Genomic DNA, 14,381 nt, shown 5'->3' on the forward strand with positions numbered 1-14,381 from the left:
GTTTGAAGACATTAGAGTTCGTGTCAGGTTAGAGACCAGCCCAACATGTTTATAGGAGTGCAACTCAATTACAAACTGGCAGTATACCCTTTAAAATAATGAATAGGGCTTGTGAAAAACATATTCTTGCCTGTTGTTTTAATTGAGAAACATTTTGGATTTTCCCTATTTCTTGCAATAAGCACCAAGTGAAATTGAAAATAAGGCATTTACAAGGTGGTTTAAAACATACTATCAGCCCAATTAGTTACTCCCTATATACTGAGTTGCTACTTATGTCAAAGCCCAAGAATGGTTACAGCTAGGGGGATACAGTGGGTGCTGACATCTCTATGTCCATGACATCTCCCCCCTGATCCCAATGAATTATCGATGTGTAGGTCTTTTTGACCCTGTAGTGTTTGTTCTGCCAGTTCTTGTTTCCTCTCTGTTCCTGGATTTCATTTGCTTGACTTTGACTATTACCTGAATATTCCTGAACTCTGCCTGCCCTAACCTGAGCCTTAATTTGTATCTAAACTATGCTCTAATTCCCATTGTTACATAGCTATTGGACTTTGCCAGTACTGCCTACCCTGCCTGTTAGTTCCAGCCTGTTCCCCAGTACAAGTATGGCATCAGTTATCTGGAAACCTGTTATCCAGAAAGCTCCGAATTACGGAAAACCTGTAATAATAAAACAGTACCTTGTATTTGATCCCAACTAAGATATAATTAATCCTTATTGGAGAGAAAACAATCCTATTTGGTTTATTAATGTTTTACTGATTTTTTAGTAGACTTAAGGTATGGAGATCCAAAATACAGAAGGACCCCATATCCGGAATACCCTTGATCCCGAGCATTCTGGATAAAGGGTCCTATACCTGTATTTGCTTCCTACTAAGCCTTTACTAATCAGTCCTGACCTTGCCAGCACTGTGCTGAGTACAAATTTGGGAGCCAAATAAAGATACAAAAATATAAGGCATCATTCTAAATATGATCCTCGAAAATTAAACAAAAGCCTTGTTATTCATTAGAAAACAATTGTTTTATTCTTTCCAAACACATTTTAATGTTAATGATATATCATTGTATAAGAGTATGCATTATGTTATAATTCTGTTTTTACTTCTTTCTTGTCTGATTCTTCATCCTGAAAATGAAAAGAATTTTGCTGTTATACTTTAGAAGAATACATTAAACTACATTTTTAAACATTTTTTTTTAAATATAATTTTTAAAAATTCCTCTATGACATCCACTTAAATTGCTTTTTTGCTTATAAGGTTATATAGAAGGATTTAAGGGACAAGGCCCAGGAGTGTCCTGCTTAGATTTCAAATTTCCAAGATACATGCCAGGTACAGCTGGTGAAAATGTCATGGCCTAATGTGTAGCAATGAGTGAATCTGTCCCGTTTCGACGAAAAATTGTCAAACTGTTGAAAAATTCATGAAAACCATCTATCGTACAACTTTCTCTTCTGCTCCCCCCTTCTATAAGAATTTACCCCCTCCTCCCATCAGAATGTGTGATCCATGCTACCGGCAGCAGGAAGCTACGGAGACCAAGCTGAAATGACAGCTGCTATCTTAAAAAAATGTAGGGAGTTTCTAGTGCTCTTTACTCAGGTATGGTAAAGCTTTATGCAGAATAAATATAGTGTTCTAGGTGGCACTAATGTGGCAAATCTATTGGCAGTAAAATGCCAAAATGACATTCCTTTTCCTATAAGTTAGGGATCCCAAAACATTTATATGCATGAGCCACATTTAAATGGAAAAATAGTTGGGGAGCAACGCAAACATGAAAAAAGTTTTGGGTGCCAAATAAGAGCTATGATTGGCTATTTGGTAGCCCAGTTGTGGACTGGCAGGCTACAGAAAGCTCTGTTGGCAGTACAACAAGTTTTTATGCAACTGAAACTTGCGTTCAAGCCAGAAATTCAAAAATAAACACCTGCTTTGAGGCCACTGGGAGTAACATCCAAGGGGTTGGGGAGCAACATGTTGCTTCTGAGCCACTGGTTGGGGATCACTGCCCTAAAGGGATTTTTTCACGATTTGTATGGTATACACTTCTAAATTACACTGTTTACATAGCAAATAATTCACTCTACTATTTTAAATTTTATTCTTGATCCAACAAATGTATTTTTTAGCTGTAATATTGGTGTGTAGGTGCCATCTCAGTGCATTGTGCCTGAGTCTGAGCTTTCAATAGGAGCCAGAGCTACACATTAGAACTGTTTTCAGGTAACCTATTGTTTCTCCAACTCCCATGTAACTAGAGGAGTCCCAAGCCAGACTTGGATTTCTTACTATTGAGTTGTATTCTGAAATCTACTGGGAGCTGCTATCTTGCTACCATTGTTCTGCTGATCGGCTGCTGGGGGTGAGGGGGGGATATCACTCCAACTTGCAGCGCAGCAGTAAAGTGTGACTGAAATTTATCAGAGCACAGGTCACAGGGCTGTGGCACCCTGGGAAATGAAGAATATGGCTAGTCCCATGTGGAATTTCAAAAGTAAATATAAAAATATCTTTTATGACCCAATATGTATGTGTGTGAAACACCCATTTCTCAAGCCACTAATTTGAAAATCTAAACGGAAAATACCCAGAAGAGTTCTGGGTTGTAATGGATGTGGGTATTGTTGGGTCGCTGTGAGGTATATTAGTTTCCATTTTTGATCTACTGGTAGATTGTAGGCTACCTCTTGTCCATCCCTGGGTTTATCACTTGGTACCCTGTCACATCAGCTACCTATGATACACTTGTTTGCTGGACCATGATTTTCCCACTTGCTATTTTGGAATGCTGTGTTTCGAGATGCTGTCCAAATATCTGTAAACACAGTGCTTTTCTCTCTTCCTGCCTCAGCTTCTATCCCTACCTCCTACTCACTGACTAAAGGAATATGTTTCATATGTACATCAAGCTGCCCCAACCATTAAATAAAGAGAACATTAGCTCCTTTTCTGTAGGCAGATTGTATTTGGACAGGTGGCAGTTACACTTTACTGTCCACAGCTTTTTATGACACGTAACAAACCTGATGAACCTGAGAGTCTTAATTGCTGCTTGTACAGAAGCAGAACGGTGGTTTTATCATAATCTGTTTTCACATTATAAACTAATAAATCCAGTAATAGTCATGCCATATCAGTCTTGTTGCTATGAGTCAAGGATTATTTTACAATCTTAACCACCAACTCATATTCCGTTACTTTATGTATTCTTGCCTAGGTACTCTCCTCTTGCCAAAATACTATTTTTTTATGATCCATCTCCTATTTCAGTTCCTGTCTGGATATTTTGGGCCAGTACCTTTTGTAATTGGCTCTCAGACATCTGTCTAACCTCTGTTTACTAGGCTTGCAATTTGAACATCCAGAGGGAAAAGATAATGGAAGACTTTATCCTATTTATTTATTAATGTCTACTGAATGTTCTGGCAAAAGACAGCAACTGTTCTAAATACAACCTGAAAGTGAAACAGCATTATTAATTCAAGTACATTCATTATAATTATTTTGAACTAAATTACTATAATTAGGTTAGACAATTCAATAAACTATGTATATCAAATTATCTGCAGTTTTAGGAAAGCTGAAATAAAAGCTGTAGGCAAAATCAATGAAGATGCGGTTATTAAAAGGTACTTGTGCCAAAGGGTGTTCTTTGCACCTTCATATAGTATTGCTCGGCACCGCTCAGCCCTTCTTGCCTCTTGTTCCAAGGCTGATGCACCTATTGACACAGAGGAACCCTGGAGCTATGGCACCCCCAAACCAGGTGGTATCTCCAAGTTTTTCACAGCACCCTGCACAATTGCCAAAGTACAGTTTCCACTGAAAGAATAGGGTGTCTACATCACTTGCACACCAAATGCCATCATTGAAGCCACCTGGATTTTCAGAGCAATTTTGTCAAATCTAGCGAATGTCAGCATTGTTACGCTAATACTATTAACGCACAACTGTGTGAGATGCTACTCCCCCTTCTGACCGAAACAACACTGTAACTGTAGGGAAAAACTGCATTGGGGGGGGGGGGGGGGCATTAAATTGTACTAGCTAGAAGCTCACTTCTAGCAATCAAAAAATCTCATCATTAAAATAACAAGGCAACAACAAGCTACTAAGCTTCTATAGACATGGGAGTTTTTAAATAAGTAGAAATTAACATTTTTCTAAATGTGCTAGTGAGATCAAGTGAGCAAATGTGAAAAAACCCAGAATGAGCTAAATGCCAGGAAAATGCCAGGAAACCTGAATTCAAAAATGTGTAGATCGCCCTCTAAATTATATGCTAAGTGTTAGTTACACAACTGAAAGGGTGTAAATATATATATATATAGAAAAAAAGAGAATCGCCGGCACTCACGAAAATCACGTTAAAGTTGCCTGGGTGCAGAGTTCAAAAAGTGCACAAAACGAAGAATGGAAGCCACACTCACAGGACTTATACAAAACAAAAAATATACTTTATTGCCAGAAAGGTGAACTAATGTTTCGGCTGTTACACCAGCCTTTGTCAAATGCTGGTGTAACAGCCGAAACGTTAGTTCACCTTTCTGGCAATAAAGTATATTTTTTGTTTTGTATAAGTCCTGTGAGTACGGCTTCCATTCTTCGTTTTATATATATATATATTATATATTTGTGACAACATACTCTTTTGTTTGGGTATTTCTGGTTTAGATAGCACCGAGACATGGAGTGGCGCTTTATCTTATTTGTTCCATTAATATAATTTTACATAGGATTTTGCAAAGATGGGAATTTTTTTCATAGAGGAATTTCTTCTTCTTTTGCCTTCTGATGCCATCTAGTGTGGTTTGTTTGAATTACTAGGAGTATATGGGCCCTACAGCAAAGTCATTTTGGACCCCATTACTTACAATATATATATATATATACATGTATGGGATCCCTTATCTGGAAACCCATTATCCAGAAAGTTCCGAATTACAGAAAGGCCCTCTCCCATAGACTCCATTATAAGCAAATAATTCTAATTTTTAAAAATGATTTCCTTTTTCTCTGTAATAATAAAACAGTACCTTGTACTTGATCCCAGCTAAGATATAATTACCCCTTATTGGGGGCAGAACATGCCTATTGGGTTTATTCAATTTTTAAATGATTTTTAGCAGACTTAAGTTATGGAGATCCAAATTACGGAAAGATCTCTTATCCGGAAAACCCCAGGTCCCAAGCATTCTGGATAACAGGTCCCATACCTGTATATATATATATATATATATATATATATATATTGGGGGTTTTTTCAGCATTTTTGAAATATCTTTGGGTATAATTTGTATATAACCATTTATTTGTGTATTACTTGTGCACTTTATCCTATTAGAGTTCCCACTATATCACTGCAGGTTATGTATGCAGACATTTTCTTTTGTGCAAGTTTTTTAGAAACAGGTTGGTCAGAGCGGGGCACCTAGTAAACTGGGCACAGAAAGAAAGGAGTATATATATTTATATTTTACTGCAGAGACACTGCACACTCCGTTCTCAGTCAATCCAATTTATTGTTCCATAAAATTACATCGACGTTTCGGGCCTGGTCTAGGACCTTAATCAAGATGTCATGCACCGTAAAAATGCAGCTTTCATACCCTTCACCTTGCAATCAGTGGGTTCATATATCTACTTACCTTGCAGTCCCAAATCTTTACAAAAAACAGGATTAACAACCCACTACAAACACATAGGCTATAATTTCTAAAAAATCAGAAAATCAAAAAAAGGAATCAAAAAAGAGATATATCAACCAATATGAAAAAATATCCATATATACACATGATCCAAGGTCCACATGTGGCAGAACTTAATATTGCACAAAACATTTTTGCAACTCAATCTATCTTACAGGTAAGTAACAGTTCAAGAAACAGTATTCATTGAGGCCTTTCGGGATAAAGTCTCCAATTTCTTTATCCAAAAGGATTCCTTGTCAGTATATCGCCAATAAATGTAATTGATTAGGCACGCATTACTTACATCAGTCTTCCCAGAAAGAAATCCATAACAGAAATCTCTGAGACGTGTAGAAGATATAGGGCCAGCATCCATTATTTTTTTGGTCTCATTTTCGCTATTGAAAATGGCCACTCTTGGTAAGTCACTTCTTTTGAACTGGAAATATGACATTACTTTCTCATTACTTCTGATGCTCACGTCCACTTTCACAAACAGAACCTGTAAAATATTAAGGAATAATAAGAAATTATTTTTTTTTCTACATTAAAAGCAGTCTTGCCGTTCTATCAGTTTGATGTATTGCACTCGAAGAAAAGTTGGACAAGGTCTCACAAAACCTAATGGCATTTATTTCTTACACGACTACTTTATTGCCTTCCTTTTAGACAAGTTTTTTAACTACTGTACTTTCCGCAGCTGTTCCAATGCTATTTATCATAGATATCATATTCATATCTACTGTAAGCACCCTCGACTTAAGGTGGCCATACATGGGCAGATTTAAGCTGCCAATTCAGACTGATTCGGCAGCTTATCTAGCCATGTATGGGCACCCCGACGGGCCTACCCAACCGATATCTGGACTAAAATTGGCCAGATATTGATTTGGCCGTTTGATTTTCCTGTTGGACCAGGGCCAATGTGGTTCTCGCTCCAACAGGTCCTATTGACTTCATTGTAATAAGATCATTTGGCCCTTGGGCCAAATTCCGATATCACATATCTGCTCATTTGGCAAGCGAGTGGACATTATAATGTATGCCCATCTTTAAACTACATGCCCATTATTATCTTGAACACAATGAGAAATACACAGTATTTTTATTGCTGACACTGTCACCTAAAGGGCTTTTAGCTTAAGTAGATTTCTTACATGCAAGTTCATAATGGAAAAAGACAGTAGAGTATGCATAAGGAAAGGCAACAACAAAAGTAAAACCTCCTTGAGGCAAATGTTGATTTGAGGGCTCCCTTACACCCTATATTTTGCACTTTGCATTTTATTAATTGAAGATGAAGCAGAAGGGATTTTTCAGGTATGTGGGAAATTACCTTTAGGCTGGAATAAGCAGGAACAGCCTTGGGGCAAATAGCATGTGCCTGACAAAAGCTTAGTGGTTCCTTGATCGACATATCAGCACATTTCTGCACAAACTTAGAGGGTGATGTTAGAACTATATTAATGCTATGTAATTTGTTTTAGTGTTTTTATAGATGTACAGTGGCCAGACTGGCCCCCATTGTTGCTGCATCAGTTCCCCAGCTTACCTGTACACATATTTATATGGATATGACCTGTGATCCACCGCCCCCATCACACTTAACCAATTCCCTACCCCATAGGGATAAACTAACCTTCCCCTTCAGCTCCACTGCTGCCTCTCGAAATTCCTTCAATATTTCTTCTTGGTTCTGTGCTCCTTTGTCTATGAACAGGAGCATGTGGATTTGAACTTTGCTGTTTAAAAGTCCAACTGCTGTCTGTGATTTGATAAACACAAGGCAATACATGAAGGAAATATTACAAAATATAAGGAAAATACATCTCTTAGAAAGCCACAGTTACTTTAAACCAATAGGGCTCATTTATGTCTGCAAGTGCAGTGGGCACAGAAACTAAAACCACCAAATGTGCTTCCGTATGGTTGTGCTGATCAGTTCTTTTCAACCTTCTTTCAACTCCTTTTGACGCACTGCGCTGTGCAAACCCTGGGCTCACCATCACTTTCTGACCAGGCGGCTGAAGCTTACAAAATATTAGGGCACATTCACTTACAGTGAGTAAAGTGCAATTTTGAACACAATCAGCAAGTTTTTTTCCCACAATGCACCAGTTTTTCCCCCCAGAATTCAAGCATCATTGCAGGCGCAGGCATTGAATGGGACACAATTGCACTGCTTCAAACAGCATCTGAATTGTCAAAAGGGGCTCGACTGTGTGCACTGGAGCATAAATCAGATGCAATTGTGACAAATATTTTCACAGTCTGCCTGGTGGCATTTCTACCAGGCACCAGTGCTCGCTTGCATCAGTTCTGGTGTTTGGTGTGCAAATAACGTCTGTGTCTGATTCTGTAGCCACAAGTCCCCTGCATCTATTGACAAAGAGCGCTGAGGGAACCTTGGAGCTATCGCCTGGTCAGGAGGTAATACTAGCTCCAGTGGTTACACAGCGCCATACCTCAAAAGGCGCAGCAGCTCTCAATTGGGAACGGAGCTCAGAAGCGCTAATTACCGCTGAGCACAACTTTATAGAAGTATAAAGAGATCATTTGGACACCACTACCTCCATTAGCTTAATCATTCTGTGCTATGGTTTTATGTCCTTAGCGGCTGATTTATCAAATTTTAAGATTAGAACTACTACAGAAATATTTACCCACTTTCTAGTCATTCCTATAGGATTTTTAGAAGTGTATTTATTTATTGATGGGAGAAAATTTGAGTTAACCACTTGATAAATATGCTTCTACAAATTCCATAGGAATGAATAGAAAGGGAGAATTTAGTGGTGAGCGCTAATTTAACATTTTGGTAAGTCTGCCCCCAAATGTACACTTACTGCTGTCCCTTTTCACTACACTTGAGTAGATCTGCATTTCTTTTGCTTTGTTTCAACTTTGTATTTTGGGCCATTGCTGGGAATCATGGAGTTCTGTGGGTAGCTATGCATATTGTTTGTTTCTGTGTGGCTATTAAGGGTTATATCTGTTTTTCTTTGTTTCAAATCTGTAATTTGGGTCATTGCTGAGTATCACAAACACCTATACTTCTATGGATAGCTGTGGGTTTTTCTCATTACTATGTGGCTTAAAAGAGGTATAATTGGGCCCCACAGCATTTTATGTTTTTATATTTGTAAGTTTTAGCATTTTTTATGTTTCCCCTCCCCATGTCTCTTGGGAATAATCTTCTTATTCCAAACAAATATATTGAGTATTTATCACCAAGCCTCCATACTCCTGGGGCCCCCGTGCTCCCAAAACTGCTAGAATAATGATCTGTTTCATAAACATTTATTGATATTGTATCAGTAATTAATCCCTCTGGGTCTCCTATTCTCTTGGGCCATCTTCCCTACTAAATCTGGAAAATAAAAATCTGTATCATAAGCATGTGTTGACATCATTAGGAACCTACTCCTGGGAACCCTTGCCCCAAAACCATGGAAATAATCTGGTTTAAATTCATACATTGATGTTAACATTAAGAAACCCTACTGGGCCCTCTTACCACTGCGTTGTAATCTGTCACCGTTCTCAGTTCATTTATAGTCAAGAAACGGAAGAGTTTCTCAGTATTGATTCCTGGGTGGTCTTTTAATATTAAGTCATCTCTCTTGTTGTCTACCTGTATTTGATTAAAAAAAACCAGTACAACATTGGTGAATGTGACTGAAAGGTCTAAAGGTCTATCTTTTTATTAAAGATAAAATGAAGTAGTGCCAATAATCACTGATTGTGGAGTTGCAGTCTCTTCAAAACAAAATCGGTACTATGTATTAAGCAAGAAATAGTTCTTTTGTAAGTACTGGGATATAAATGTGACATGTGCTATATACTGTAGATGCCAGCAGTGTCGGACTGAGATGGCAGGGGCCCACCAGAAAACCCTGTACCATGGGCCCACTCCCAGAACTAATTCCTTCTCTCCTCCCTCAAACTCTTTATTATCCTAGTCTCTTTTCTCTACATACTATACTCTATTCTTCTATCTATCAAGCTTCCTTGTTCCCATACAGAAATAGGGAATGACCATGAAATAGGCTAAATAATTAGAAGCAAGAGGGCCCACTGACACCTGGGCCCACCAGGAGTTTTCCTGGTACCTGGTGGGCCAGTCCGACACTGGATGCCAGTTATGCTAGGAATTAAAAATCCAGTGTAATTAATATAATGCCTTTGTTTACTTCCTAGTGTTTTCTGAACTACTGTAGATGTTGGTAAATATACAAGTATGGGACCTCTTATCTAGAATGCTTGGGACCTAGGGTTTTTCAGATAAGGGGTCTTTTGTAATTAGGATCACCATACTTTAAGTCTTCTAAAAATCATTTGCACGGTTGGGATCAAGTACAAGGCACAGTTTTATTATTACAGAGATAGAGGAAAATATTTTTGCAATTTAGAATCATTTGCTTAAAATCAAGTCTATAGGAGATAGTCTTCTCATAATTCAGTGCATTCTGTATAACAGATTTCCAGATAATGGAGCCATACTAGTTTTGTAAAGTAACAATAATGTACTCCATCTAAAACCTGATGAGATCATGTAGAAATCAATGGCAGATGTCCCTTCCCTGGAAGATCTTTCTTAGCTTTGAAATTTTAGAGTCTTTGGGATTGTTGACGCTGGTTTTTGTGTGACATGTGATATGAAAAAAAGTCGTGGTTATCATGCAAAGTTGGAAAAAGCACAGTTATCACAACTTTTCTGTGACTTTCCTGTACCTGCTTTTTCAGTTCAGATTTTTTTTTTCTATAAATGTCTGACATTTGTGGAAATGAATTTATTCGTAGTTTAAAAAGAAAGTGGTTGAAGTTTAGTTTTAGTAACTTACCTGTCGGAACAGTGCCACTGTGTTGCTTTCGATTTTGAAGTGCTTTAAAACTTCTTTGCTGGTGCTCAGTCCATAATCCCATTCTGGATGTTTGCTTATGAGAGTATTAAATTCTTTAACCTCTGGTGCTTCTGGATCCTGTGGGAATTATTTCAAGTTCTCAATAACTGAAATAAATAAACTAAATGCCAAGGGACACATGTTGTATCAGTGCAGAAAATTCCTCCGTACCATAACAAAGCAATACTCTGATAGTAGTTTTGACCATCTACATATATTTTTTTTCTCACACTACAAGCCTGCAAGTACATATGTTGTAATGTATTTATAGTTTTTAAACACTAGCCTTTTTTGTACTAGCAGGGCAACAGAAGCAGTCTTTCTATCTGTCTTGGTTTTCTCTGTCTCAGCCTTGAAGAGTCCCAAATATGAGAACCTTCACTAAAAGATAAGGAGCAATACCAGAATTACACATGTTCTTTTAAAAGAAACTGTGCACCTTGGATGACTGTGCATAACTCCTGCCCGGGGTTGCTTAATGTCTGGGCTCAATTGCCCTCACCGGGATTGAAGTCAGGACTAAGAAAGAAGCTGAGCTCAGAAAATACAGTACATAATATCCAAGGGATTGAGCAAGTCTCTTAGACGAATTCAGGCAAAAGATCGTGGCAGGCAGCAATCAATGTATTCAGGAACAAAGCAGAAAATCAGGGACCAAGATCAAGCTAGAATAGGAACTAAAATGCACCCAAGAACTTCACAAAGAAAGACCTATATTCGTGTGTTGAACCCTGGGTCTTTGGCGTCTATGTATTTTAATATGATGCACAGATGTGACATTGCGGCTATGGGCATCGCCATTTTGGATCTCCAAATATTGTTTTGAAGTATTTTTCTAGCTTTAGTTGAAACAAAGTTGAATTTTATGAATATTTTTCAACTGCAACTACTATGATTGATTAGCTCTCTGGCCAGTCAACTGGATCACTGCAATCTGGCCATTTATATATGTAACCGAAAAGTACTAATTAGTACTTTAGTTAGTATTAACTAAAAAATATCCAGCCAGTTGTCTCAGTGTTGTGATATTACTGATTGGTCAGTATCCAGACTGTCCTAAAAACATTGTTTCATAAAGTGTTCTAACATACCTGGATAAAGCCAATCACAGCAATTTCTGAAGACTCGATGAAGGCTTTAGTAGATGGGACATCTGCAAGGATCTTTGCACTGCTAACAGGCTCTAGAGTAAAGAACATAGAGCAGATAATAGAGCAGAATAGAATTGTCCTCCCTGCACTGACCGCATGTTTGCATATACTTTATTCTTGATAGTGAGTTCACTGCCTGTTGCCACCACTGAGGTTATCTGCTTGTAGAAACTCAGTGCAAAATTAAGCAGTGTGTTTAGTGTTATTATAACAGGTTCTTACAGTAAATACACAGACAATGGTTGCAGAATAATATTGGGTGATTTGAGGGACCAGCCCACAAGAGCTTACAAGAAAAAGCTACATGCAAGTGACCAGTGGTGATGCAAATAGAACCTCGAGTCTAGGTGGTTACAAATAGACTGCCTGTGTTTGAGATCGAGTTGATAGGTAGTTCATTCTATACAACAATCACTTTTTTTTAAATTCACTACAGTTGGTGAAAATGTTCAATTACTGCTGATCAATATATCTTGATACTCAAAGCAGGTGCAGTAATATTATAAACATTTTTCCAGTATACAACACTAGCATACAGTCCCTACGGTAGCTTATTATCTCTAAGGTATCTATTTAAACATCCAGAGTTGTTACCATTGCAACTAAGTGCAGTTAACAAGGCCCAGAAGTATTGTAATCATGCCCTTTTACATTCCCTCTCTGAGCTGTATGTGATCAGTAAAAATAATATTTATCTGTGTTTTCTATGGGGATTTAACATGAATAATGTGTCTCCCTTTCCACCTGATGCTTTTGGGCTTTGTAAGAGCAATGGGAAATAGAACAGCTGCCGTCACGCAACTCATACAAGTGGAAACTCCACGTTCATTCTTTCCTGCCCTGAAGATAATCAATAAACATGTAAAAAACCAGACAATTAAATTAAACACAAATATATACAAATATTTTTTCAGTAAGTATTCAGCAAGCTTGTATCTTTGAGTATGAAAACAATCAATACACAGTTTTCTTGGTGGTGGGGGGGTATATAGGCTATTAAATGCTATAAAAAGATGATGCTATGAATAAAGTTTTTTTTTAACTTTTTTACTATTTTGATGATCTGTTTATGGATCCTCAGAGTGCCCAATGCATTCTTTTTCTGCATTATTATAGTTTGTCTGCTCCCCTAGGGTCCAGGGCTGGAGTACCTAGACTACTTTACTGTTTTGGTGAGTTCTCAACTATAAGCCAGTCTCCATTCTCATTGCATTTTTGCACCTGGAATACTTCACCCAAGCAATTAAATATTAGTAATAGTACTACAGTCTGTATTTGCTTATTGCTATGCTCCTTCACACCAAAGATATACAATACTCTTTGTACCTACCCAGTTGTAGGTAAGAGTATTGTATATCTTTATAAGGGACATCAAAAATATAGCATCTCTTTGTGTTTGTATATTAAATAGTAGCGCTATACATATACACATGTATATAAACATAAATCATCTCAGTGTTTAGCCATAATTAGAAGTGGAATCCTCAATTTAAATTCTAGAAAAATATGGTTAGTACAAAAGAGATAGAGAGCAATATATTTTTCATATGAGAGGCAGCTGCCTAAAACACCTCGAGGTCTGTTCAGTTTAACTCACTAAATTCCTGTTCATTGTGGGCATTCGCATAGCTTTAGGATCCTGGGCTCACCATGATAAATCAGATGAGCCCAGATAAGATATTTTCACAGATATGTATACTAAAAAGCTACAATTGTTTTCCTTCTAAATTGGCGGGGGTAGGACTACTATGTTCTGTTGAGTCATCATACTGCAGGCTCGGTATAGGCAGATTGTAGGGTCGGAGTAAAGGCTATTCATACAAAGTAAAATATGGATTGGTTGGGTTTCACAAGTGCATTGTTGACTTCAGTAGGAACATGGAGAACATTTGATAAATAATTGTGGCGACTGTTTTGTTCTTACATAATGTATATTTGGGGTCGGCATTTCTATGGCCAGCATTAGATTGACTTTTTGAATGTAGGATGAAAGCTGTCCCCAGTACATATATTATATCAATACTGTCTCTTTTTATCTTTTGTCTACCTTTCATACTTCTGCTGCCCTAATATGTGAGCTGCAGTACTAACTCAAGACACACTACCACTATATTTATTACACGGTAACACGGATATTTTTGGGTTTTACTCATCATAGATTTATGCTGGGTGTTTAAGACACTGGCAATGTATTGGTTCTTAATTTGTGTATCGTTTGTCACCATTTGCTATGTTGTGAAGTTAATAGAATTTCTTACCTTCAATTTTTGTGGAATTTGCCACTTCTTCTCCTGATGAAGTACTAATGAGAATTACCAGTAGGAGAAAGCTCACAGTCGGCCATGTCATGCTTCCTTCCATTACTGCTACCGGTGACTGCTCCCTCCCAGTAATCAATGTGTAAAAGACCCTAGTGACTGTTCCAAGAGCAAATAAAGTAAGGAAGCCTACGAGCCATGGGAGAATCACATCTGCTTTTATAAACTTTGCACTTTGTGATAAGAGAACCCACATGTGCATTTTATGAGGGAATTATTCAAATTTGAGCAATGCAACAGGACAGGTTGCTATGATAGAAAAGGGTATTTATTTTCAGTAGTAGTTCATAAATGTAATTTT

General features: G+C 37.7%; 1 protein-coding gene across 1 annotated transcript; it reads right to left on the minus strand.

Annotated features, from left to right (window-relative positions):
* Nucleotides 1-1,014: 1,014 nt before the first annotated feature.
* Nucleotides 1,015-14,161, minus strand: erp27 (endoplasmic reticulum protein 27). Its single transcript, XM_002935607.3, has 7 exons — nucleotides 14,021-14,161; nucleotides 11,703-11,794; nucleotides 10,552-10,689; nucleotides 9,225-9,341; nucleotides 7,347-7,472; nucleotides 6,012-6,209; nucleotides 1,015-1,138 (listed from the first exon to the last, which is right to left on the minus strand). Exons 1-7 carry the CDS (start codon nucleotides 14,121-14,123, stop codon nucleotides 1,097-1,099), a joined length of 816 nt encoding a protein of 271 aa, XP_002935653.1. The 5' UTR covers nucleotides 14,124-14,161; the 3' UTR covers nucleotides 1,015-1,096.
* Between the last annotated feature and the right edge of the window lie 220 nt (nucleotides 14,162-14,381).

Source organism: Xenopus tropicalis, chromosome 4, assembly GCF_000004195.4.
Source record: "Xenopus tropicalis strain Nigerian chromosome 4, UCB_Xtro_10.0, whole genome shotgun sequence".
NCBI classification, from domain to species: domain Eukaryota; kingdom Metazoa; phylum Chordata; class Amphibia; order Anura; family Pipidae; genus Xenopus; species Xenopus tropicalis.

Excerpts from the sequence above, each read along its gene's own strand:
- erp27 (XM_002935607.3), bottom strand. The coding sequence starts at position 14,123 with ATGGAAGGAAGCATGACATGGCCGACTGTGAGCTTTCTCCTACTGGTA. Across the intron at positions 10,690-11,702 it reads CTGTGATTGGCTTTATCCAG|GATCCAGAAGCACCAGAGGT; the intron begins GTATGTTAGAAC and ends TAATTCCCACAG. Across the intron at positions 6,210-7,346 it reads CAGTGGAGCTGAAGGGGAAG|GTTCTGTTTGTGAAAGTGGA; the intron begins GTTAGTTTATCC and ends AATATTTTACAG.